The sequence below is a fragment of the Mus musculus genome, chromosome 4, assembly GCF_000001635.26.
Source record: "Mus musculus strain C57BL/6J chromosome 4, GRCm38.p6 C57BL/6J".
In the NCBI taxonomy this organism is placed as follows: Eukaryota; Metazoa; Chordata; class Mammalia; order Rodentia; family Muridae; genus Mus; species Mus musculus.
In genome coordinates, this window is record NC_000070.6 from 101,783,863 (window position 1) to 101,810,502 (window position 26,640).

At 41.2% G+C, this 26,640-nt stretch overlaps 1 protein-coding gene across 4 annotated transcripts in view; it reads left to right on the plus strand.

The window, feature by feature from the left end:
• Lepr (leptin receptor) overlaps positions 1 to 26,640 on the plus strand; it is a 98,216-nt gene that overhangs the window by 66,726 nt on the left and 4,850 nt on the right. For 2 of the 4 annotated variants that reach the window (NM_146146.3, NM_001122899.2), the window contains exons 16-18: positions 5,401 to 5,496; positions 6,939 to 7,044; positions 8,133 to 8,208. In NM_146146.3, coding sequence (NP_666258.2) covers positions 5,401 to 5,496; positions 6,939 to 7,044; positions 8,133 to 8,208 — 278 coding nt within the window. Of the gene's footprint in view, positions 1 to 5,400; positions 5,497 to 6,938; positions 7,045 to 8,132; positions 8,397 to 25,414; positions 25,479 to 26,640 lie in introns of those variants that run through there. The other 2 variants (XM_017320002.2, NM_010704.2) reach the window with 2 other exon arrangements.

Here is a 26,640-nt window from a genome sequence, read left to right on the forward strand (position 1 = left end):
CTCCTAGAGCATGTCCTTGGAAAACTAGTCATTTGTGTCTTAGGAGTTTTGAAAACTTATTTAAAAATCAATATCATTACAGGCAAACTTTGGAGTGTTTAGGTGTTTTCTGGAATTTCTTTAGCCATTGTGGTTGTTTGAATGTGCTTGGCCCATAGGGAGTGGTAGTTAAATTAGGAAGTGTGGCCTTGTTGGAGGAAGAGTGTCACTGTAGGTGGGTGGGCCTTGAAGGTCTCCTCTTAAACTCAGATTCCACCCATTGTGTAAGAGACCTTCCTCCTAGCTGCCTGAGGATATCAGTCTCTCCTGGTTGCCTTTAAATCAAGATGCAGAACTCTCAGCTCCTTCTCCAGCACAATGTCTGCCTGAATGCCGCCATGCTTCCTGCTAAGATGATAATGGATTAAACCTCTGAAACTGTAAGCCAGACCCAATAAAATGTTTGCCTTTATAAGAGTTGCCTTGGTCATGGTGTCTCTTCATAGAAACCTTAACTAAAACAGAAGTTGGTACAGCGATTGGGGTATTGCTGTGATAGGTCTGACCATGCTTTTGTTTGGAGGAATGTGGATTTTGGGACTTTGGAAAGCAGTGGAATGCTTTAAGTGGGGCATATTGGGTCATTTTAGTAAGAGTATTGGAAGGCAGTGGTGCAGAGGATGACTTGAACTGTGGAAGTCTGGCTCTAGAGGTTTCAGAGAAGAGTTTTAGTATGTAGCCTAGAGACCGATCTTGTAATATTTTGGTGAAGAAAATGGCTGCTTTTTGCCCTTGTCTGATGAGTCTGCCTAAGGCTAAGATGAAGAGATTCAGGTTAATTGCATTGATAAAGGAAGTCTCAGAAAAGCCTAGCATAGACTTTGTCCTCTGGTTTAATTTCATGAAGAACATTTCAATCAAGCATAGCAAACTTAGAAAGGAAAAATGCAATATCATTACAGGCAAACTTTGGAGTGTTTAGGTTATTTCTGGAACCAATGATATTGGTTCATGTAATAAAAGGGCACCGGGAAGTTCAATGGAGGGCACACCTATGATCCAGATTTTGAGGTTGGAAAACAGAGGCTTTCTATCTAGATCTGGAGGAATAGAAGCCATGAAAAGCTTATACCCAGGTATGGTGGTACATGCCTTTAATCCCAGGAGACAGAGGCAAGCAGATCTCTGAGTTCAAGGCCAGCCTGGTACAGAGCAAGTTTCAAGTAGAGAAAAGCTTAGATCCAGTAGTGGTGGTGCACATTTTTAATCCCAGAACTCATGAGACAGAGGCATGCAGATCTCTGAGTTCCAAGTCCATCTACACAGCAAGTTCCAATATAGCCAAGCTTAGACAATGAGGGAGTCGGAAAACAGACAACTGGTGATGATGAAATAGAACAAAGAGGGCATATTCCAGTTCCAGGAAGACCTCTGCAGCCTTGACCATGAAGCTCTAGCTTTAGAGTCAAGACTAGAAGGGGTTACTGGAACAGTTGATGCTGGTTATCTGGAGCTAGGAAATTAGTGGTGATTAAGAAGAGACCAGCGGGCTGGAGAGATGGCTCAGCCGTTAAAGGCTAGGCTCACAACCAAAAATATAAGAAGAGACCAGCATCACAGAGGTGAAATCTGGGAAGGTGTTTTCTGAGATCACAAAGAAGCTGTGTTCCAGAGATAGCCAAGGTTGTACCTCATGCTGCAGCTGGACTTGATAATGTACAAGAGTCACCTAGGTGGTACTGGTTTTGGAGGCATGAGGGGGTCATGGAAAGCAGCTGAGGCTTGGCACTGTGAGAGGCCAAGGAAGGCCGTTGGTGAAGGTACAGCCTCAATTGCAGTTGATGGCTCAGGACTGAAGTGGTCATACAAAGATTTTCAGGCTTGGCACCATGAAGGGAGCCTATGAGAGACTATTGGTGAAGCTTAGTTGTACTGAAAGACCCCAGTGTACTCAAGATACCAGTACCATGGGATGATCACCAAGAGCAGCAGCAGTGGAGTATAGTCAAGCTGAGGCCTACAGTTCTACTAATGGCAGAGGTGGAGATGTGACCCTTTGCAAGAGGAGAGAAGATCATGTGTGAATCTTAGACATTGGAACAAGAAGCTATAAAGTTGAAGTTGTCTTGGAAAACCCAAAATGTTAGATTTTTCAGAGCTATGGGATACCTGCCAAGAAAACAGGGAGTGGAACCGGCCTACAAGATGAAGTTTGTTGCTGCTGAATGCCAGATCTGCAAACAGAGACTGTAAGGAGTTAGAGATCTGAAGGGTTCTTTGACATCGGACATGGAGATGTGGAGTTTGGAGTTTGACAAGCTGGTTTTTGGTCCAGTATTTCTTCACTATGACATTTTGGAATGATAGTGTATATCCTGTGCTATGATATGTTGGATATATCTGATGAGATCTTTGATTTCTATTTTAAAGGGGAATATAATTAAGAGATTGCATGAACTATGGACTTTGAACTTTTAAACACTGATAAGGCTGACTAAATGTATTTTGCATTATGCTATGCTTAAGTGTGGCCCTCATAATAGACTCACATGTTTGGACAAGCCTATGGGGGCAGGGAGTGGAATGTGGTGGTTTGAATATGCTTGGCTCATAGAGAATTGCAGTGTTAGGAGGTATGGCTTTGTGGAGGAAGTGTGCCCACTGCTGGGGTGGGCTTTGGAGGTCTCCTCTTCTGCTCAGGCTCCACCCATTGTGTAAAAGAGCTTCCTCCTAGCTGTCTGAGGATGTCAGTCTCTCCTGGTTGCCTTCAAATCAAGATGCAGAACTCTCAGCTCCTTCTCCAGCACAATGTCTGCCTGAATGCTGCCATGCTTCCTGCTAAGATGATGCGATGGTTTGTATATCCTTGGACCAGGGAGTGGCACCATCTGAAGGTATGGCCTTGTTGGAATAGGTGTGACCTGGTTGGAATGGGTGTGTCAATGTGGGTATAAGATCCTCACCCTAGTTGCCTGGAAGTCAGTCTTCCACTAGCAGCCTTTGGATGAAGACAAAGAACTCTCAGCTCCTCCTGCACCATGCCTGCCTGGATACTGCCATGCTCCCACCTTGATGATAATGGACTAAACCTCTGAACCTGTAAGCCAGCCCCAATTAAATGTTTTTTTTATAAGACTTGCCTTGGTCATGGTGTCTGTTCACAGCAGTAAAACCCTAAGACAGAAGTTGGTACCAGGAGTGTGGTATTGCTGTGATAGGCCTGACCATGCTTTTATTTGAAAGAGGTGGAATGCTTTAAATGGGGCTTAATGGGCCATCCTAGTAAGAATATGGAAGACTTTGTTGCTGGGAGTAATTTGAACTGTGTTGACCTGGTCCAAGAGATTTCAAAGGAGAAGACTTTCAGAATGTGGCATAAAGACTGTTTTTGTGGTATTTTGGTGAAGACTGTGGCTACTTTTTGCCCCTGTCTGAAAAGTCTGCCTGAGGCTAAGGTGAAGAGACTTGGATTAATTGCATTGACAAAGGAAGTTTCAAAAAAGCCCAGCAGACACTTTGTTCTCTGGTTAAGTCTCACAAAGAGAAGTTTGAACAAGCATAGCAAGCTTAGAAAGGCAAAATATAAAATATATAGTTTGAGTATTAAAGGCATACCAGGAAGTGAAATGGAGCTAAATCCTGTGTTCTAGGAAATAACAGATTAAGGGAGTGGGACCTTGGGGCAAGATCCTACTCAGCTGAATTTAGATCTAGGCATGGTGGTACATACCTTTAATTCCATGAGACAGGCATGCTGATCTCTGCATTCAAGATTCAATCTACAGAGCATGAACCAGGATAGCCAAGCTTAGATCCTGTAAGCAGCAGAACTTGGCAGCTTCAGCCATGTGGCTCCAGCTCTAGAGTTAAGAATGGAAGGAACTACTTGGAAAATTGATGCTGGTTAGCTGGAGCTAAGGAATTAGCAGTGATTAAGAAGAGACCAGCATCGTTGAGGTGAAATTTTCTGGAAATTGTTTTCTGGGAGCACAAAGAAGCTGTGTTCCAGAGATACTCAAGGTTGTACCTCATGCTGCAGCTGGACGTGGTAATGTGTAAGAGTCACTCAGGTGGTACTGCTTGTGAAGGAATGAAGGGATCATGGAGAGAAGCTGAGGCTTAGCACTGTGAGAGGCCAGGGAAGGCCATTGGAGTAGGTATAGCCTCAGCTGTAGTTGATGGCCCAGGATTGAAGGGGTCATGCAAAGGATTTGAGGCTTGGCACCCTGAAGAAAGCCTATGAGAGGCTATTGGTGAAGCCTAGTTGGAGTGGAACACCCCAGTGTATGGAAGATGTCAGTACCATGGGATGATCACCAAGAACAGCAGCCGTAGTGGAGTGGATCAACCTGAGCTTAGAGTGCTACAGAGTGCAGAGCTGGAAAAGTGATGCCAGCCCTTAGGAGGAGTCCAAAAGATCAAGTGGAATCCCAGACACTGAAACAACAAGCTGTAACATTGAAATTGCCTTAGAGACTCAAAGATGTTAAAGATGCCAGAGCCATGGGATACATGCTGAGGAAAGCTGCTAACAGGGAGTGGAACAAACCCAGGAGAAAGCAGTTTGTTTCAGTCAACAAAGATGAAAAAGGAGTGGAGATCTGAAGACCGCTTTGACATCAACCATGGAGATGCAGAGTTTGGAGTTTGCCCAGCTGTTTTCCTGCCTTGCTTTGGGGATTACAGTTAATTAAGTTGAATGAATATCAGAAGAGACCTTGAACTTTGGACTTTTAACATTGTTGCAACTGCTATAGACTATGAGGACTTTGAAAGTTGAACTAAATGCATTTTGCATTATGCTATAAGTATGGCCCCCATAGACTCATGATTTTGAACAAATCTATGGGGACCAGGGAGTGGAATATGATGGCTTGTATATCCTTGGACCAGGGAGTGGCACCATCTGAAGGTATGGCCTTGTTGGAATAGGTGTGACCTGGTTGGAATGGGTGTGTCAATGTGGGTGTGGGTATAAGATCCTCACCCTAGTTGCCTGGAAGTCAGTCTTCCACTAGCAGCCTTTGGATGAAGACATAGAACTCTCAGCTCCTCCTGTGCCATGCCTGCCTGGATGCTGCCATGCTCCCACCTTGATGATAATGGACTAAACCTCTGAACCTGTAAGCCAGCCCCAATTAAATGTTGTTTTTTATAAGACTTGCCTTGGTCATGGTGTCTGTTCACAGCAGTAAAACCCTAACTAAAACAGATGATAATGGATTAAACCTCTGAAACTGTAAGCCAGCCCCAATTTGAATGAACAAGAGTTGCCTTGGTCATGGTGTCTCTTCATAACAATGGAAACCCTAACTAAGATAGCCATCAAGCCAGTCCTCAAATAATGACTAATGTTCAGAAAGAATAGCCTGCAGTTTTCTCTATAGGTCTCATTCTTAATTAACCTTTTTCTCTTTTCAGATAATTTTATTCCCATCGAGAAATATCAGTTTAGTCTTTACCCAGTATTTATGGAAGGAGTTGGAAAACCAAAGATAATTAATGGTTTCACCAAAGGTAAAAAAAAAAATCATCTATATTCTTTTTAAAAAAGTATTTGTGTGTGATACAGATGCTAGGATTGATGCTCTGCACATGTGCCTCACACCCTAGTAGAGGCCAGTACCCCTCTCCTTCTACTCCAGGTCCTGGGGATTGAACTCAGGTCTTTTGGATTGTATGCAAATGCTTTCACTTCTAAGGTGATTCCCTGGCCCTACTCTTCTTTTCACTGTATACTCCAAGGCTTGTCAGTAGTTAGGCTATCACTGGATAATTCCTTCCTCATAGGATCATGGAAGAGTTACATGTGTCATTGGGTTGTTCAAGGAAATTTATTATTTTATTTAGTTATTTATTTGTGATCTGGAATTGGATAGTTATATTCACTGGGCACCTTCTGTTTGGATTACTGCACTTAGCCATGGTTTAATTTTTATTACTTCTTAAGATATTAAACCCAAGTAACATAATAATAGAGTTTCAAAGCAAAGCATTTTAATGGCTTCTAGAATAATCATAATTTATTATTGAATAAGTATATGTTGACCATGTTCCATAGACTGGAGACCAAGTGTGGAACTTAGGTCTCATTGCTGCCCAGGCAGTGATGGTCAGCAAATGCATTATTTAAGATATAGCACCAGGTGACAGTCAGTGATTTGAAGGTAAATACAGTGAGTATAAGACAACGAGTTAAAATGTGGCACGGAAAGGATGATCTTTCTGTGGGTTCCGGTGCTTGGGCAATGCTCTGAGTACAGAAGGGAAGAGCACTGTAAGCTGGTGTGCCAGGTGCCACACCCCAAGGCTTGATTGTGGTAGATGAAGCAGCATTAAGAACATCAGGACAGAATAGCTCATGCAAAGAACCAGAGGCCTTAAGCAGCAAAGCTACAGGTGTGTCTACAGCTAAAAAGATGAAGATTGGCAGGTGCTGCCAACAGGGTCTGCAGTAGCAGATGGTGAGTTCATCATAGCAGCTTTTACTGCTGCTGTGACTCAGTGTTTTAAAATGACTAGATGGATAGGCTGGGCAAGTGCATACTAAAACAATGTCTTACTGAACTTCAAGTATAATACTAGACAAAACAAGTAGTAATGTGGCCACAATGTGTTTGTATTTCTCCTTTAAAAATACTTATTTTAATTTTTACATGTATGACTGTTTTCCTGAACATGTATGCATGTGTAATAAATACATTTCTGATAATCTCAGAGGCCAGAGGGAATCAGATATCATGACACTGGAGTAATAGATGATTTTATACTGCCCTGTGGTTACTGGGAACTGAACCTCAGCCCTCTCTCTGTATGAGCACTAAGAGCCTGTGCTCTTAGCCTCTGAGCCATCTCTGCAGCCCCTCTTTTCTTCTTTACCTTTGAAGTACTATAGATAAATATGGAGTTAGAATGTGCCCTGCACATGATTTTACAGAATAGTTTTGTGTCTCTTTCAGATGCTATCGACAAGCAGCAGAATGACGCAGGGCTGTATGTCATTGTACCCATAATTATTTCCTCTTGTGTCCTACTGCTCGGAACACTGTTAATTTCACACCAGAGGTATTGCATTTAGATAAAGGCTTTTGCCATAAAGAGTGTAACTTAAGTATATTTAAAGACTGACATAAACCCTAATTCATAATATGAACAAATATAAATGCATTAGAAAAGTTTTTGCATACATTCCGTATGCAATCAAGATGACAGAAAAGGAAGGCTGTTTTCAGGAAATCACTTTTCATCTTGATATGAAAGCATACACTTAAAGGCAGAATCCAGCTTTAAAAAAATTTTTTTTTGTAAACTGAATGGCGGCGGCTTTTCTTAGCACCTCAGAGGCAGACACATGTGGCTCTCTGAGTTTGAGGCCAGCCTGGTCTACAGAGTGAGTTCCAGGACAACCAGAGCTTCACAGAGAAACCCCCATCTCAAAAACAACAACTAAAGTGCTGTATATGCATTCAGGAATTAGCTGACAGATAACAGGACATCCTGGACAGTATGCTCTTAGGCTTTGTAAAAATGGCTTTTAAGCTCTGCAGTCTGGACCGAAGGTGTTAGTGAGATCATGAGACCCTAAAAGTAGACGTTTCATGGGGAACAGATGCATTCCATCATGGCAATGGACCAATGATCCTCAGAGGGCTCCAGGGACACCAATTCAGAAAGCTCCGAGGTGTCTGATTTGATAGATGGTCTTGAGTTCCCTCATGATTCTGGGGGGTATCACACCACACTGTTGAGACACCCAGATCACTGGGTGATCTCACACATACCAGATCTATAGACACACAGTTCTATATCAAAAAAGTGAGGAGGGAAGACGTTATAATCTTGACATCGTGTTTTAGTTGAAATAGTGGGGTGGGACCCATATCCCGTGGACTTATGTCTCATATCCCATGTGATGCCCATTTAAAATATTTTCTAAGGAAAACCAAGGCAAGGGAGTTAGTACAGAGCCTGGCACACAGCATTAGAGAGATCTTCATAACAGTTTAGGGAACACTTTGTGGAATCAAATGTAAATGTGGGTTTGGCCCTACTGACCTGATCCAGCCGACCAATGCTTATTTTGTATGTTAACTGCTAACGGTTTTACAGTCTCCACATTTCTGTAACCAGAGTGCTTTATTTCTTCTTTGCAGAATGAAAAAGTTGTTTTGGGACGATGTTCCAAACCCCAAGAATTGTTCCTGGGCACAAGGACTGAATTTCCAAAAGGTCACTGTTTAAGTATTTTAACCCAGATATCTAAGGTTGCAGTTTAGATGCCACAGTACTTACAGATCTTTAAACAACTTTAAAGGGCTTTATGTTGTTGTGTTCATGTTCTCAAGCCTGTTCATCCTTTCTCTTTCTCAAAAGCTGGGTTTGGGATTTGATCAGAGAAAACAAAGTTCGCTCCCTTATCTCATGAGAGTTGACAACACATCTATCTCTCTTTCTGCTTACTGTACATAAAAAAAATAAATACTACAAGAGGAAGGAATGTTATAGATGGAGAATAGATAGTTGACTAAATGGGCCTTTTTTTTTAAGTCCAAAGGCTTAGAATCAATATTATAACTTTCTACTATTTAACACTCACAACATCTTGCAAGTACAATATTGCTTTTAGACACTACAGTCTGACTTCAGGATGCAGTATAATAAAACTTGGAGTGAATGAGATTTGTAGATGAGAGAAGGTGCCACTTGCAGCATTTAAAGGTCTTAATAAGTCTCAGCCATTATTTCATGTTACTGCTCCACATTTGTACATTGTAGACTATTGCTGCCTTTGTGTTGACCCTGGGCCAACATCGAGTTTTAGTTGAAATAGTGGGGTGGGACCCATATTCCGTGGACTTATGTCTCATATCCCATGTGATGCCCATTTAAAATATTTTCTAAGGAAAACCGAGGCAAGGGAGTTAGTACAGGATACTGTCATCAAAGTAGAAAAGAAAAAACAAAAAAACAAAAAGAAAAGCATAAACTGGTTAGGAAGCTTATTTCAGAACCAGGAACACTTTTCCCACTTGGAGAAGTATATTTTATCTTCCAGCCTAGAACAAATACACCCTCCCCCATATACACACAGAGAGAGGAATGAAATGAAATTTGTGGAAAACACCATGCTGGGAAGTGAGGAGAGAAAATCGAATGCTTTTTAAAACTTTCTTCTATTGGTTTAAAGTGCTGTTTGCAACCCACTAAACCAGTCTCCCAACATTCAAACGACGCATGACTTGCAGTCCACAGAGCACAGCTTTGCAGCTTGTCCATGAAAGAGCAAGCACATGCCCTTGTGCACGCCATGAACCACGTACACACCACCAGCAGCTCTGGGTGAAGCAGTCTTCAAGCACATGAAACAACACCCTGTTTTCAAAGAGGCTGCTGCTGTGCAATTTTGCCTCTAATCATTCCAATTGCATTGCATTTAATCTTTGCTTTTCCTAATGCTAGCCATGTGCCTCTGGCTCTTCAGCTGAGCTCTCCCACTCTCTAACCCTAGACTCCTTTTATTTCCAGAGTGTTACTGATTTTTTTTTTTCAGATAACATCACTCTTCTTTCTCTTCCACAATTAATTCATATAATATTTCTCAGAATCAAGGTGATATCTCAAATGCACGGATGTGTCATTCATGTGTCTGTTAGTAGGCACACAGCACGTTTTTATAGATAAGGAGAGATCGAGGCTAAACTGTAGGTGAACAGATTTTTAAGAAATCCTCTTTGCCCTTTCAGAAATAAGATTGGGGCTGAGCAGAGTGACCAGGTGAAGGAATAAGAACTTGTATTTTTTCCCAATGGGAACCCTTTTCTTAAAAAAAATATAATTCAGTATTTTTAAGTATACTTTTAATATTTCATTTTTTTAATGAGTATGTAATCTTTTGTTAAAAGATTTATTTATTTATTTGAATGCCAGGTTGAAGGAATAAGAACTTGTCCTTTTTTGTTTTCTATAATGCTTGCTCATTTTCCACACATACATTCACTCAGGTACTAATTTTTATTAGTTTATAATATTACTGAAAAGCTGTTCTTTGCAAGTCTCTTTGCTACTATACCTTAGGGCTATATTGATAAGAAAAACTGTATATGCTCCTGTATTGTATGTATCATTTGGTGGGAAGATAAACACTAGTTGATCATTAGAAATAATGTCACAGCCATAAGCTACAACATGCTGTGGCTTAGACCATGGGTGGGTATGAGTGGTGCAGGGAAGAGAGTGACATTGGACCTGGGGGTGGGGGCGTACACCTGGAATGCATGTCAGTTTTTGGAAGGCTGAGGAAGGAGGGTTATTGTGAGTTCCAGGCCAGCCAGGGCTGCATAATGATTTTGAAGCTGCATTGGTTACATAGGAACACTGTCTCAACAAACAAACAAAAGGACAAAAAGGATAAAGGTAGAAAGGAAGAGGGGCAGGTAGAGAAAAAGAAATTGATATTTGAGTCAGATGTGGCTGATAAATAGTATCTGATTCTGTGATGCAATGGTGGATATCTGGAAGGCCAACTGCTAATGCGTTCTCAAATGGGAAACACGGTGAACAGATTAGCCACATTTTCCTCTTAAAGATGAGTCTTTCTTTTTTTAAATCACAAATGACTAAATGCCAATCTAAATAAAAACTGGAAAGCTCCACAATGTGGGTAACTGATGAATTCAGGTCAGTCATCAGACTGCCTCTTAAAAAGAAGTTAAAAACTCTCCCTCCCTCCAGCAAAGTGTATTTGGCAATTTTTCTTCACACCACTGAGGAAAAGGAATTTAAGTTTTACTTGAGACAGAGAAATGCCAGACTGACCTGAGCAAATGCAGTTTGAACCTGTACCAGATAGATGTTTCTTCCTTTCCAGATAATGCCTGATAGAAATTAGAGGACATAGGGCGGATGAACCAGCAAATGTCTCTAGACTCTGGCTCACCTAACTGTCTCACATCTTCTCTATTGGAGCTAAGTGTGGTGCTGTAATTAGCAGGGTATCTGGCAGATATTTTTAAGTAAATTGAAATATCACCCTAAGTTTCCAGATTCTGGTAAAGTGAAGTGAATATCGAAGGTTATTTTATTTATGTGTGTGTGTGCACATATGTGTGCAGGCACCCACCGATGTCTGAAGAGGGCACCAGATGCCCCAGAGCTGGAACTGACAGTTGTGAGCTGCCTGACATGAGTTCTGGGAACTGAACTCAGGTCCTCTGCAAGAGCTGAAATCACTGTTAACCGCTGAGCCATCTCTCCAGTCCCTGATGTATAGATTAAAAAAAAAAATAGTGGGTTGTGAATATCCTCATTTGTGAGAAATTGCTTTTTACCATTGCAAATACTTTACCTTTACATTTTCAGTACATGTAGTCATAGTTTTTATGTATTTCTAAGGCATAACAAAGATGCACTATTAAGAATAAATCAACAAGCCAGGGGGTGGTGGCACACGCCTTTAATTCCAGCACTCAGGACACAGAGACAGGTGGATCTCTATGAGTTTGAGGCATGCCTGTTCTATAAAGTGAGTTCCAGGACAGTTAGGGCTATACACAAAGACACCCTGTCTCAAAAAATGTCAAACAAAACAAACCAACAAGAATCAGTCAATGACAAGACAGTCTGAAGATGGGTTGGTAGCTTACCCTGGCCACATACTCAACCAGGATTCATAAAAACTTGGATTCAAACCCAGGTCCCTCTGACAAAGTCATATCCTTGCCATCAATTTTATATTAACATTTTAACCCTAATGTGGTTAATAGTCACGAAATCAAACATTCCAAGATAGATGAAATGGTCAATTGTGTTACATATATTTTGATATAATTAAAAACTATAGGTACAAGGTTTGACTGTGCATTTTTCTAAAGACAATACGTACAAAAAACAAAACTACCTTTGTATTTACAAGCAAACAAATGATCAACATCCTTAAACATCAGGGAAATGCAAGTCAAACCCAGAAGGTGCCCTCCAAAGCTTGTGGGGTGTCCATCACAGAAAGGACAGCAACACCACACAACAGACACTGAGGCGTTCATAGGCTTGTGGGGTTGTAAAAACAGTGCAGGCCTTTTAAAGGGTCTGGCAGTTCTTCCCAGCTTAACTCAGGACTCAGCAATCTACTCTTACCTTTCTACCAAAAAAAAAAAAAACAAAAAACAAAATGATGAAACTTACACAAGAATGTTTATTCGTGAATATTCATAGAATTATTAATAGTAGCCAGAACCTGAAAAAATCCAAATGGCCTTCAAATGATAAATGAATGAACACCTATGGTCTATTCAATTAAAAAAATAAAGTGATAAAGAGAATAGATGGGCATATATACACCCTAGACATTGCAAACCAAACAGCCAATGGAAAACTGTTTAACAAAAAAACTCAGTGGTTTTTATAAAAGTATTTTTAATATTTAAAATTTTAAATAAATATGTCTTTAATATAAAACTTTCCTTTATTTTGTTCTTTGAATCCTGACTTTCATGAACATTACTCTTTACGGTTGTGCCCTATACCTCTAAGTCCTAGGCATTTAATCTCATCTCTAAGATTTATCTGAAATTAACTCTCTACTTTTTTTTTCCTGTCCTTTGGTTTATAATATATCAAAAACTATACTGTATTAGTCACTATTTTATTGCTGTGAAGAGATACTATGATCAAGATACTTTTATAAAAGAAAACACTCACTTAGGGGCTTACGGTTCCAGAAAGTTAGCCTATTATCCTAATGGTGAGAAATGTGGCTACACGGAGATAGACCTGGTGCTAGAGATGTAGCTGAGAGCTTTACATTCTGAACCATGCACAACAGGCAGAGAGAGAGACAGAGACAGAGACAGAGACAGACATTGGGGCCTGGTGCGGGATTTTGATACCTCAGAGCTCACTCAATGACATACCTCCTCTAACGAGGCCACACTTATTTCAACAAGGGCATACCTCTTGTTCCTTCTAACCCTTCCCAAACCATTCATCAAGTGAGAACTAAGCATGCCAATATACGGACCCATGGAGGCAGTTTTCATTCAAACCATGACATTCCACTCCCTGGCCCCCATAAGCATGTAGGTATATCATAATGCAAAAATATATTCAGTCCAAGTCCAAAAGTCTTCATCGTCTTTCATAGTGTCCATGCTGCTTCAAAGTACAAAGTCCATGTCTTTTCTGAGACTCAAGGAAATCTCTTAACTGTAACACCCTGGACAGTCAAAGAAGACCAGATCACACATTTCCAACACACAATGGCACAGAATATATGTTGCCATTCCAAAAGGGAGAAAAGGGTGCACAGTAAGGAACTATTGGACCAAAGCAAAACTAAAAGCCATCAGGGTAAACTCCATATCCAAACTCCCTATCTTCCATGTCTGATGTCAAAGGCCTCTTTTTTTTTTTTCTTTTTTTTTTTAATTTATTTTATTTTTTTTTAAATTAGGTATTTCCCTCGTTTACATTTCCAATGCTATCCCAAAAGTCCCCCATACCCCCCCCCAATCCCCTACCCACCCACTCCCCCTTTTTGGCCCTGGTGTTCCCCTGTACTGGGGCATATAAAGTTTGCAAGTCCAAAGGGCCTCTCTTTCCAGTGATGGCTGACTAGGCCATCTTTTGATACATATGCAGCTAGAGACAAGAGCTCCGGGGTACTGGTTAGTTCATATTGTTGTTCCACATATAGGGTTGCAGTTCTCTTTAGCTCCTTGGGTACTTTCTCTAGCTCCTCCATTAGGGGCCGTGTGACCCAAAGGCCTCTTAATATCTCCAATTCCTTTTAGTTCATTGACTGCAACACATTTCTCTCTCTGAGGCTGGTTCCACCTCATGTTTGCTGCTCTCCTTGGCAGGTATCCAATGACTCTGCATCTCCAACATCTGGGGATCAGCAACACAATCCAGGCTTCATCTCCATAGCTTCACACAATGGACTCTCTGGTCCTCCATGCAGGAGGCTGCCCTGTCAAATGCATGGTCTCATCAGCTTTTCTTTTCTTTTTGTTTTTTTTTTTTTATATTTTCAAGTTTTTTTTTTCTTTCCATTTTTTATTAGGTATTTAGCTCATTTACATTTCCAATGCAATACCAAAAGTCCCCCATACCCACCCCCCCCCACTCCCCTACCCGCCCACTCCCCATTTTTGGCCCTGGCGTTCCCCTGTTCTGGGGCATATAAAGTTTGTGTGTCCAATGGGCCTCTCTTTGCAGTGATGGCCGACTAGGCCATCTTTTGATACATATGCAGCTAGAGTCAAGAGCTCCGGGGTACTGGTTAGTTCATAATGTTGATCCACCTATAGGGTTGCAGATCCCTTTAGCTCCTTGGGTACTTTCTCTAGCTCCTCCATTGGGAGCCCTGTGATCCATCCATTAGCTGACTGTGAGCATCCACTTCTGTGTTTGCTAGGCCCCGGCATAGTCTCACAAGAGACAGCTACATCTGGGTCCTTTCGATAAAATCTTGCTAGTGTATGCAATGGTGTCAGCGTTTGGATGCTGATTATGGGGTGGATCCCTGGATAAGGCAGTCTCTACATGATCCATCCTTTCATCTCAGCTCCAAACTTTGTCTCTGTAACTCCTTCCAAGGGTGTTTTGTTCCCACTTCTAAGGAGGGGCATAGTGTCCACACTTCAGTCTTCATTTTTCTTGAGTTTCATGTGTTTAGGAAATTGTATCTTATATCTTGGGTATCCTAGGTTTTGGGCTAATATCCACTTATCAGTGAGTACATATTGTGTGAGTTCCTTTGTGAATGTGTTACCTCACTCAGGATGATGCCCTCCAGGTCCATCCATTTGGCTAGGAATTTCATAAATTCACTCTTTTTAATAGCTGAGTAGTACTCCATTGTGTAAATGTACCACATTTTCTGTATCCATTCCTCTGTTGAGGGGCATCTGGGTTCTTTCCAGCTTCTGGATATTATAAATAAGGCTGCTATGAACATAGTGGAGCATGTGTCCTTCTTACCAGTTGGGGCATCTTCTGGGTATATGCCCAGGAGAGGTATTGCTGGATCCTCCGGTAGTACTATGTCCAATTTTCTGAGGAACCGCCAGACGGATTTCCAGAGTGGTTGTACAAGCCTGCACTCCCACCAACAATGGAGGAGTGTTCCTCTTTCTCCACATCCTCGCCAGCATCTGCTGTCACCTGAATTTTTGATCTTAGCCATTCTGACTGGTGTGAGGTGGAATCTCAGGGTTGTTTTGATTTGCATTTCCCTGATGATTAAGGATGTTGAACATTTTTTCAGGTGCTTCTCTGCCATTTGGTATTCCTCAGGTGAGAATTCTTTGTTCAGTTCTGAGCCCCATTTTTTAATGGGGTTATTTGATTTTCTGAAGTCCACCTTCTTGAGTTCTTTATATATGTTGGATATTAGTCCCCTATCTGATTTAGGATAGGTAAAGATCCTTTCCCAATCTGTTGGTGGTCTCTTTGTCTTATTGACGGTGTCTTTTGCCTTGCAGAAACTTTGGAGTTTCATTAGGTCCCATTTGTCAATTCTCGATCTTACAGCACAAGCCATTGCTGTTCTGTTCAGGAATTTTTCCCCTGTGCCCATATCTTCAAGGCTTTTCCCCACTTTCTCCTCTATAAGTTTCAGTGTCTCTGGTTTTATGTGAAGTTCTTTGATCCATTTAGATTTGACCTTAGTACAAGGAGATAAGTGTGGATCGATTCGCATTCTTCTACATGATAACAACCAGTTGTGCCAGCACCAATTGTTGAAAATGCTGTCTTTCTTCCACTGGATGGTTTTAGCTCCCTTGTCGAAGATCAAGTGACCATAGGTGTGTGGGTTCATTTCTGGGTCTTCAATTCTATTCCATTGGTCTACTTGTCTGTCTCTATACCAGTACCATGCAGTTTTTACCACAATTGCTCTGTAGTAAAGCTTTAGGTCAGGCATGGTGATTCCACCAGAGGTTCTTTTATCCTTGAGAAGACTTTTTGCTATCCTAGGTTTTTTGTTATTCCAGATGAATTTGCAAATTGCTCCTTCTAATTCGTTGAAGAATTGAGTTGGAATTTTGATGGGGATTCCATTGAATCTGTAGATTGCTTTTGGCAAGATAGCCATTTTTACAATGTTGATCCTGCCAATCCATGAGCATGGGAGATCTTTCCATCTTCTGAGATCTTCTTTAATTTCTTTCTTCAGAGACTTGAAGTTTTTATCATACAGATTTTTCACTTCCTTAGTTAGAGTCAAGCCAAGATATTTTATATTATTTGTGACTATTGAGAAGGGTGTTGTTTCCCTAATTTCTTTCTCAGCCTGTTTATTCTTTGTGTAGAGAAAGGCCATTGACTTGTTTGAGTTCATTTTATATCCAGCTACTTCACCGAAGCTGTTTATCAGGTTTAGGAGTTCTCTGGTGGAATTTTTAGGGTCACTTATATATACTATCATATCATCTGCAAAAAGTGATATTTTGACTTCCTCCTTTCCAATTTGTATCCCCTTGATCTCCTTTTGTTGTTGAATTGCTCTGGCTAATACTTCAAGTACTATGTTGAAAAGGTAGGGAGAAAGTGGGCAGCCTTGTCTAGTCCCTGATTTTAGTGGGATTGCTTCCAGCTTCTCTCCATTTACTTTGATGTTGGCTACTGGTTTGCTGTAGATTGCTTTTATCATGTTTAGGTATGGGCCTTGAATTCCTGATCTTTCCAGAACTTTTATCATGAATGGGTGTTGGATCTTGTCAAATGCTTTTTCTGCATCTAACGAGATGATCATGTGGTTTTTGTCTTTGAGTTTGTTTATACAGTGGATTATATTGATGGATTTTCGTATATTAAACCATCCCTGCATCCCTGGAATAAAACCTACTTGGTCAGGATGGATGATTGCTTTAATGTGTTCTTGGATTCGGTTAGCGAGAATTTTATTGAGGATTTTTGCATCGATATTCATAAGAGAAATTGGTCTGAAGTTCTTTATCTTTGTTGGATCTTTCTGTGGTTTAGGTGTCAGAGTAATAGTGGCTTCATAAAATGAGTTGGGTAGAGTACTTTCTACTTCTATCTTGTGAAAAAGTTTGTGCAGAACTGGAATTAGATCTTCTTTGAAGGTCTGATAGAACTCTGCACTAAACCCGTCTGGTCCTGGGCTTTTTTTTTGGCTGGGAGACTATTTATAACTGCTTCTATTTCTTTAGGGGATATGGAACTGTTTAGAAGGTCAACTTGATCCCGATTCAACTTTGGTACCTGGTATCTGTCCAGAAATTTGTCCATTTCGTCCAGGTTTTCCAGTTTTGTTGAGTATAGCCTTTTGTAGAAGGATCTGATGGTGTTTTGGATTTCTTCAGGATCTGTTGTTATGTCTCCCTTTTCAGTTCTGATTTTGTTAATTAGGATTTTGTCTCTGTGCCCTCTAGTGAGTCTAGCTAAGGGTTTATCTATCTTGTTGATTTTCTCGAAGAACCAACTCCTCGTTTGGTTAATTCTTTGAATAGTTCTTCTTGTTTCCACTTGGTTGATTTCACCCCTGAGTTTGATTATTTCCTGCTGTCTACTCCTCTTGGGTGAATTTGCTTCCTTTTTTTCTAGAGCTTTTAGATGTGTTGTCAAGCTGCTAGTATGTGCTCTCTCCCGTTTCTTCTTGGAGGCACTCAGAGCTATGAGTTTCCCTCTTAGAAATGCTTTCATTGTGTCCCAAAGGTTTGGGTACGTTGTGGCTTCATTTACATTAAACTCTAAAAAGTCTTTAATTTCTCTCTTTATTCCTTCCTTGACCAAGGTATCATTGAGAAGAGTGTTGTTCAGTTTCCACGTGAGTGTTGGCTTTCTGTTATTTTTTTTGTTATTGAAGATCAGCCTTAGTGCATGGTAATCTGATAAGATACATGGGACAATTTCAATATTTTTGAATCTGTTGAGGCCTGTTTTGTGACCTATTATGTGGTCAATTTTGGAGAAGGTACCCTGAGGTGCTGAGAAGAAGGTATATCCTTTTGTTTTAGGATAAAATGTTCTGTAGATATCTGTCAGATCCATTTGTTTCATCACTTCTGTTAGTTTCAGTGTGTCCCTTTTTAGTTTCTGTTTCCATGATCTGTCCATTGGTGAAAGTGGTGTGTTGAAGTCTCCCACTATTATTGTGTGAGGTACAATGTGTGCTTTGAGCTTTACTAAAGTTTCTTTAATGAATGTGGCTGCCCTTGTATTTGGAGCATAGATATCCAGAATTGAGAGTTCCTCTTGGAGGATTTTACCTTTCATGAGAACGAAGTGCCCCTCCTTGTCTTTTTTGATGACTTTGGGTTGGAAGTCAATCTTATCAGATATTAGGATGGCTACTCCAGCTTGTTTCTTCATACCATTTGCTTGGAAAATTGTTTTCCAGCCTTTTATTCTGAGGTAGTGTCTATCTTTTTCTCTGAGATGTGTCTCCTGTAAACAGCAAAATGTTGGGTCTTGTTTGTGTAGCCAGTTTGTTAGTCTATGTCTTTTTATTGGGGAGTTGAGACCATTGATGTTAAGAGATATTAAGGAAAAGTAATTGTTGCTTCCTGTTATTTTTGTTGTTAAAGTTGGCATTCTGTTCTTGTGGCTGTCTTCTTTTAGGTTTGTTGAGGGATTACCTTCTTGTTTTTTCTAGGGCATTGTTCCCGTTCTTGTATTGGTTTTTTTCTGTTATTAACCTTTGAAGGGCTGGATTCGTGGAGAGATAATGTGTGAATTTGGTTTTGTCGTGGAATACTTTGGTTTCTCCATCTATGGTAATTGAGAGTTTGGCTGGGTATAGTAGCCTGGGCTGGAATTTGTGTTCTCTTAGTGTCTGTATAACATCTGTCCAGGCTCTTCTGGCTTTCATAGTCTCTGGTGAAAAATCTGGTGTAATTCTGATAGGCTTGCCTTTGTATGTTACTTGACCTTTTTCCCTTACTGCTTTTAGTATTCTATCTTTATTTAGTGCATTTGTTGTTCTGATTATTATGTGTCAGGAGGAATTTCTTTTCTGGTCCAGTCTATTTGGAGTTCTGTAGGCTTCTTGTATGTTCATAGGTATCTCTTTCTTTATATTTGGGAAGTTTTCTTCAATAATTTTGTTGAAGATGTTTGCTGGTCCTTTGAGTTGAAAATCTTCATTCTCATCCACTCCTATTATCCGTAGGTTTGGTCTTCTCATTGTGTCCTGGATTTCCTGGATATTTTGAGTTAGGATCTTTTTGCATTTTCCATTTTCTTTGATTGTTGTGCCGATGTTCTCTATGGAGTCTTCTGCACCTGAGATTCTCTCTTCCATCTCTTGTATTCTGTTGCTGATGCTCAAATCTATGGTTCCAGATTTCTTTCCTAGGGTTTCTATCTCCAGTGTTGCCTCACTTTGAGTTTTCTTTATTGTTTCTACTTCCCTTTTTAGGTCTAGTATGGTTTTGTTCATTTCCATCACCTGTTTGTATGTTTTTTCCTCTTTTTCTGTAAGGACTTCTACCTGTTTGATTGTGTTTTCCTGTTTTTCTTTAAGGACTTGTAACTCTTTAGCAGTGTTCTCCTGTATTTCTTTAAGTGATTTATTAAAGTCCTTCTTGATGTCCTCTACCATCATCATGAGATATGCTTTTAAATCTAGGTCTAGGTTTTCGGGTGTGTTGGGGTGCCCTGGACTGGGCGAAGTGGGAGTGCTGGGTTCTGATGATGGTGAGTGGTCTTGGTTCCTGTTAGTAGGATTCCTACATTTACCTTTCGCCATCTGGTAATCTCTGGAGTTAGTAGTTATAGTTGACTCTGTTTAGAGATTGTTCTTCTGGTGATTCTGTTACCTTCTCTCAGCAGACCTGGGAGACAGATTCTCTCCTCTGAGTTTCAGTGCTCAGAGCACTCTCTGCTGGCAAGCTCTCTTACAGGGAAGGTGCGCAGATATCTTGTTTTTGGACCTCCTCCTGGTCGAAGAAGAAGGCCCAAAACAGGGCCTCTCTCAGAAGCTGTGTTGCTTTGGCAGTTCCCAGAAGCTGTCAGCTTCTGTGGTGCAGACTCTCACCTGTGCAGACTAAATTCCTAAGTTCCAGGGAGTCCTGGAACCAAGATGGCGACCGCTGCTCCTGAGGCTGAGTCCGCCTCCCGAGCCAGGCGGACACCTGTCCTCTGGTCCGGACGGTGGCCGGCTGTCTGCAGCCTGCAAAGGGTACTGCCTCAGCGGCTCTGTGCTTCCGCCTGTCCCAGAAGCTGTCCAGTTCTCTGGCGCACCCTCTAACCTGTTCAGACTAATTTCCTAGGTCCCGCGGAGTCCTGGAACCCAGATGGCAACCGCTGCTGCTGAGGCTGAGGCCGCCTCCCAAGCCAGGCGGACACCTGTCCTCTGGTCCGGATGGTGGCCGGCTGTCTGCGGCCCGCCAAGGGTGCTGCCTCAGCGGCTCTCCATCAGCTTTTCTTAAGCTCGGGGGAAGAGTCTATAATTCTTTTCCTATCCCTGACTCTGTAACTGAAGGTGCCAAGGTCTTCTGCTTGCTGGGGCTGCAACTTGGGCCCTCTCTTGTATTATACTTGCACAAGCTTTCAATTGTTGGTGGATTTCTTTGTAACTTAAGCTTTCCTTTTTACCTTTTCATAAGTTAGTAACTTAGCTGGGTAGGATCTTGCCCTGAGGTTACCACTTCCTCTTTTCTATTTAGAATCAAACTTAATAGAATGGTGTCTTTAAACACTTTATTTCCTTGAGCACAGGGCTTAGCTCTAACGTTACCTTTACTGGTTGGTCTTTTTCTCCTCAAACTGCCTATTTTGTATTTCTCTTTGCCTCATATGCTTGGTTTTTATTGTAGATCAATAAAAACCACATGACACAGTCAATACTAGCCTGTCGTGAAATCTCCTCTGCCCACGCCATTAATCTAAAACTCTTCCATTTAGCCTCCATCATCTTCTTAGGACAAGAACAAGACAGTGACAGACCTTCTCCAACAAGTTTATACTTGATTGAACAAGGCAATATCTCTGAATCCTCTATTCTCCCTCAGGCAGCTCACCAACTAGGAAACAAGCATGCTAATATATGAGCCTATGGGCCCCTCTTTAATTCAAACTACTACACATACTAAACTAAACATGCAAATTGAAAGTGCAAAAGCCAGTAGTTTAAAATCTTTTTAAAGCAAGAGAAGAACTTGGGAAATGTCTCAGTGTGTAAAATACTTACCACAGAAGGAAGTGGAGTTTGAATCACTGGAACCAATATAAAGCAGGGTGCAGCAACATGATGTCTGTATTCCCAGGGTTTTTAGGGTGTGGTAGGAGCTGGGGGCCAGAAAATTGGAGGAAGCTTGCAGGCTAGCAAGCTGATAAAAGCAATGGTGGACAACCAAGTGACAGTGTCTCAAGGTGGAGGCTAGAATGGGCACCTGAACTTTTCCTTTGACTTCTACTCTCTTAGACTCATCCTCAAATATATTTTTAATTATATGTCAGACCTGATAATAAATAGTACAGTGGTGCCATGCCATTAAACATATTTCTCCCAAGACCTTTTTGTATACAATACTTCCTGCTGTCTTTAAATTTTCATATGAGATACACACACCAAAGTAGAGTCATATAGGATTTGGGGGTGCTGCTTCATGCAGAGCACTTGTCTAGTATGTACAGGCCGTGAGTTCAGTCTTCAGCTTGGAAAAAATAATGCCTCTGTACTAACACAGTCTCTTAAAAAACAAAACAAAGTGACCTAATGTAATATCTTTAATTTTTCCATATTTGTTTCATTTCTCATAATAGGAAATACAGATCCATTTTTTTCTGCTTGCCCCCCTCCCTGTCCCCTTCTTTTCCTCTGTAGATGGCCCCTTTCAGAACATACAGTGTATGTGATTCACTTCATATTTCTGGCCGTTCCTACATGCACTCAGGTGTGTGTCACTAATAAGCAGTCATGCTTTGAGGGGTCCTGAGGGTGGCATACTGCCCTTGTCATTGCAGACTCTGCTGAGCTGGCTGTGGTTTGGCAGGGTTTTGTCTGCTCACCAGACATCTGTTGTGCCTTGATCCTGTGAACACAGCATATTTGTGCCCATGCTCCTCACACCCACAGGAGAGTTAATTATTCGCCAGATTTCTCTTTTCTGAGCAGTATACCACAACTGCTAGTAGGAAACATGGCTCCCAGTGTTTGCTCTGGTGTGTGCCCTGGCATCTCTGTTTGCTCTTGTCTGGGTCTGAAAGAATACAAGTGTGTAGCTTTGTATAGAAGACTATTAATGGTATAGTCTCAGGTTTCATCCTTCCCACAAATGACAATACTTTCAATTGTTTTGCTTTTAATCTTCTTGACGGGTCACTTATGTGTCCCTAAATGCTGCATGCCTTTAGAATAGCAGGTGGATGCTGCCACAGACTCACAGACAACGGGGCATTTACCCATATGCACACTGTTCTGTAAGCTTTTTAGTCATCTGAAACTTTCAATAAACTCAGTTTTTTTTTCCTCAAAGAGAAACATTTGAACTACTTTTTTTTTTTTTTTAGAAAAAAAGCATACATATACATTTTTTCATTTCTTCCTCGATTTCTGTAACCTTTATCAATTGTCACTACACTGTACATGATTTTGTATATGGGTCTATTATTTAAAATGAGAGAACCAATAAACATCCTTCACGTCATTTTCAGTGTGACTTTTGTTCCACAAAGAGCCAAGTAACATGGTTGATACAGATCTTGCTCGTTCCAATATTAAAAGAAGAATTTTAAAAATGAGGCTTCCATTTGAACCATTTAATTAAATCATCTTTAATAACTTGGTTTTATTTTGTGTGCATTGATATTTTGCTTACATGTGTGTCTTTGTGAGGGTGTTGGGTCCTCTGGAATGGGGTTACAGACAGTTGTGACCAGCCATTTGGATTCTGGGAATTGAACCCACATCCTCTGGGAGAGTATTTAGTGCTCTGAACAACTGAGTCATCTCTTCAGTTCCTTAATTCCCTTAATTCAAACTTTAACTGGCTTCATTTTCCTGCTGTAGGGCTTCTCCTTTTGTTTCTGTCCCTAAAATTTCTCATCTACTTATCTACCTGCCTACTAACTAGTCTCTCTGCCATCATAACCTTGGTGTTTTTAGTGTAGACATTGTCTTATCCAGGTCCAATATTCATTAGGAACTTTGCTGCAATGACCTATGCCAAGAAATTCCTTTGTCATCCCATCCCTGTCACCATTAGACTTCAGTAAAATGAGTGTAGGTCATCTGAAATGTTCAGCTGGCTTCTAGTCAGACTGCTTCCCAGATTTCTTTTCCTTGTCTTCCTTGGTTAGATAACCACCTTTGTGGCAAAGCATTCCCCATGTGTCTCTGTCTCAGAGTTTTTATTGCTATCAACAGGAACAATTATGGGTAGAGTTGTCACTGTGGGATGCCCCCCCCCCTCATTTGATGCCCTGTCTTCCTGCTGGAGATGGGCTTTATATGTTCCCGCTCCCTACTGTCAGGCATTTCATCTAAGGTCCCTCTCTTTGAGTCCAGAGAGTCTCTCACCTCCCAGATCTCTGGTGCTTTCTGGAAGGTCCCCCTTGTCTCCCCCTTGTCGCTCCAGATTGCCTGTTTCTATTCTTTCTGCTAGCCCTCGGGGCTTCAGTCTCCCCCACCCCCACCCCGCACCCAATACCAGATCAGGTTTTCCTCTCTACCCTACTCCCTTCCCCTACCCTCTCCCCCATCCACTTTCCCTCCCAGGTCCCACCCCACCCCCCTTCCCACTTGTGCCTGCTTTCCTCTCCCTCCCAAGTAGGACTGAGGTGTCCTCACTTGGGCATTTCAGCTTGTTGACCTTTTTGAGCTCTATGGACTGTATCATGGGTATTTTGTACTTTTTTGGCTAACATCCACTTGATAGTGAGTACATAGCATGCATATCCTTTGGGTCTGAGTTACCTCACTCAGGATGATATTTTTCTAGTCCCATCCATTTGCTTGCTCCATCTGTAATGAGATCCGATGACCTCTTCTGGTGTGTCTGAAGACAGCTATAGTGTACTCACATACAGAAAATAATTAAAAAAAAAAAAAAAATGGAAGGCTGGAGAGATGGCTCAGAGGTAAGAGCACTGACTACTCTTCCAGAGGTCCTGAGTTCAGTTCCCAGCAACTACAGCAACTCTTATAAAGGGAACCATTTAATTGAGGCTAGCTTACAGTTTAGACATTTAGGCTATTATTGTTATAGTGGGAGGCATGTTTGCATCCAGGCAGACATGGTGCTGGAGAAGTAACTTAGAGTTCTACATCCAGATCCTCAGGCAGCAGGAAGAGACAGTTACACTGGATCTAGCATGAGCATTTGAAACCTCAATCCCACCCCCAGTGATAGATGTCCTTCAACAAGGCCACATCTCTAATAGTGTCACTCTCTGTGAGCCTGTGCGGGGGTGGGGGGGTGGGGGGGGAGGGATTGTTCTTTAAACCACCATCTTCTCCCTTCTTTCTATTTGTGCTGCCAGGTAGTTGGTAGAAAATGGATTTCTTTCCAATAGAACTCTACAGCCTATACTATCTGGTAGCTGATGTTGCTCCTACAAAGTCAGGTGAGCACTCAAACATCTCCCCTTGCTGCTCACTTGTAGTTTCCTCTTTCAAAAAGCATTCTAGTTTCAGTGTTCTGAAATTTTGATTAAGGTTATTTTTTCATTTGACTTGAGTAAAGAGTTTCACATCTGTCTCCTGTCAGCATTAAGAAATGCCACTGTTTCTATGTGCATTTCTCCCCTGTGTCTTTCTCTTTGTCATCGCCATGGTTGTTGGTCCTTGGGCACTCTTGAATAGCTTGGTTTGTTGTTTTATGTTCTATGCGTTGTTACTTTCCGTTATCCAATATGGCTGTGGAACTTTTACATCCAAGGAAAACTTTTACATCTTCACAGTAAAGCGCAGGGCCGTTCTGTTCTGCTTTCAGGTCTCAGTCTTGCTAGAGTTGTCAATTACAGGACGTCTGTTTTAAAACTCTCAACCTATACCATGAAATTTCTGTGTCTGTTAAGTCTCTTGTGTACCTTTGCTTTTTTAATATCAGAATCACTCCCCAGTCTAATGTCTTACAGTCCTTTGCATTCCATTCATGTGGGATGAAGCACAAGGGCAGGGGTTGGACAAGGGGTGAGTGATTGCTACCCCACCTGAGTATAGCTCCGGTTCCCAACACCTCCACCCTTAGATGGCTGTTTTCCATAGCTCTGCTCTTCCTCCCAAGCTATGTGTCAGTGGTGTTGAGAACTAACCCTTGCTTTGGATACATAGTCTAGTTCTTAGGCAAAGGTCTGTATCTACACTTACTCTCCCTTCTATGTTTGACAGGGTAGACTGGCTTTCTCTGCAGTTGCTGCCCATGTCTGGTCTTTGACTCTCTTTGGTCATTTTCTCTGATGTGCCTCTAAGTGTTCTCCCTGGTTTGAACTAGAATCATTCATTGTATATTTTCTTTCTCAGATCATGTGGATTTGATTTATTCTCATTCTGGCATCGTAACAATCTCCAGGGATGAGAAGAGCAAGTATGTCAGTTCTCTCTGAAATCAGAATCTTCTGTGGCCTTCCTCTGTGTGCTCCAACAAGCAGAATCTTGGATTAGGAATCTTGATTAGGAAAATATGTTTCAGTATAAATTCAAAGTACTTTCTTTTCTTGTAATTCCAATTTCATAGCATAAAAGATCTCAACTTTCCTCGATTTATTTTGCATATTTCTTGTTTTTTTTTTCTGTAAAATGTAAAAGTGGTTTACGCCTGTTTTATTTCAAGTTTAATTTGCTTCATGACATCCCATTTTTATAATGTTATAAACTGTCTCATTAAAAAATTTTAATAAATAAAAACACCACACATCAAAGTTATTCAGACCTCTATCCTATACAATTAAATGAGTTAGTTGGAACAGTTAGAATTGGCAGTTGGAATAGAAGCTGTGGAGCTTTGCATTAAAATATTTATTTTACAGTATTTTAAGTGTTGCTTTCTCTCCTTTTCCCTTCTTTCCTCCGTCCTATCTCTCTTGCCTTTTTTCCCTTTCTTTCCTTCCCCGAGGCTCCATGCTTTTGTGTACCACTGTCATCCCAACCCTGTTCTTACATGTTCTCCATTTCAATTTTGCAACAGTGAGCTTAACAATTCACTTTATGATTAAATATAAATCTAAAACCAAGAGCCCAGGGAACTTGCCCTTGCGACTAAAGACTTCCTTGACTTTAGACATGCCATAGCAATCCAGACAACCTAACAATTGTGGCTCTGGGTAGAATGTATCTGGAAACAGCTAGATTCTCCTTGGAAATATGTAGAAGAGCAGGCTAGTTTTTGGAGTCAGAGTTTTAGTTAGAGAGAGCCAGTCTCTGTCAGTCATAACACTGGCCTAGCAGCCTGTGTCTCATGGAATTTATTTTCTTCTCCTTTCATAATCTGGAGTAATAAGGAGCCAGGAGAGATCATGAACTAGTCAGGTTAAGTCTACCTCTGTGGCGGGGCAAAGGAAGATGGAGGGTCCCTCTTCTCTCTGTCTGTGTTTAGGAAATGTTTTTATCTTTACTGTACTGTAAAAGGAACTAGGTCATTGTGTTTGCTTTGCTCTAGTTATCTGCATGATCTTAACCTAATATCCTTGCAGTCTTCAATCCATGGTCGAAGAAAAGGAAGAGATTTGTAGCACTTCTGATTTATAGAG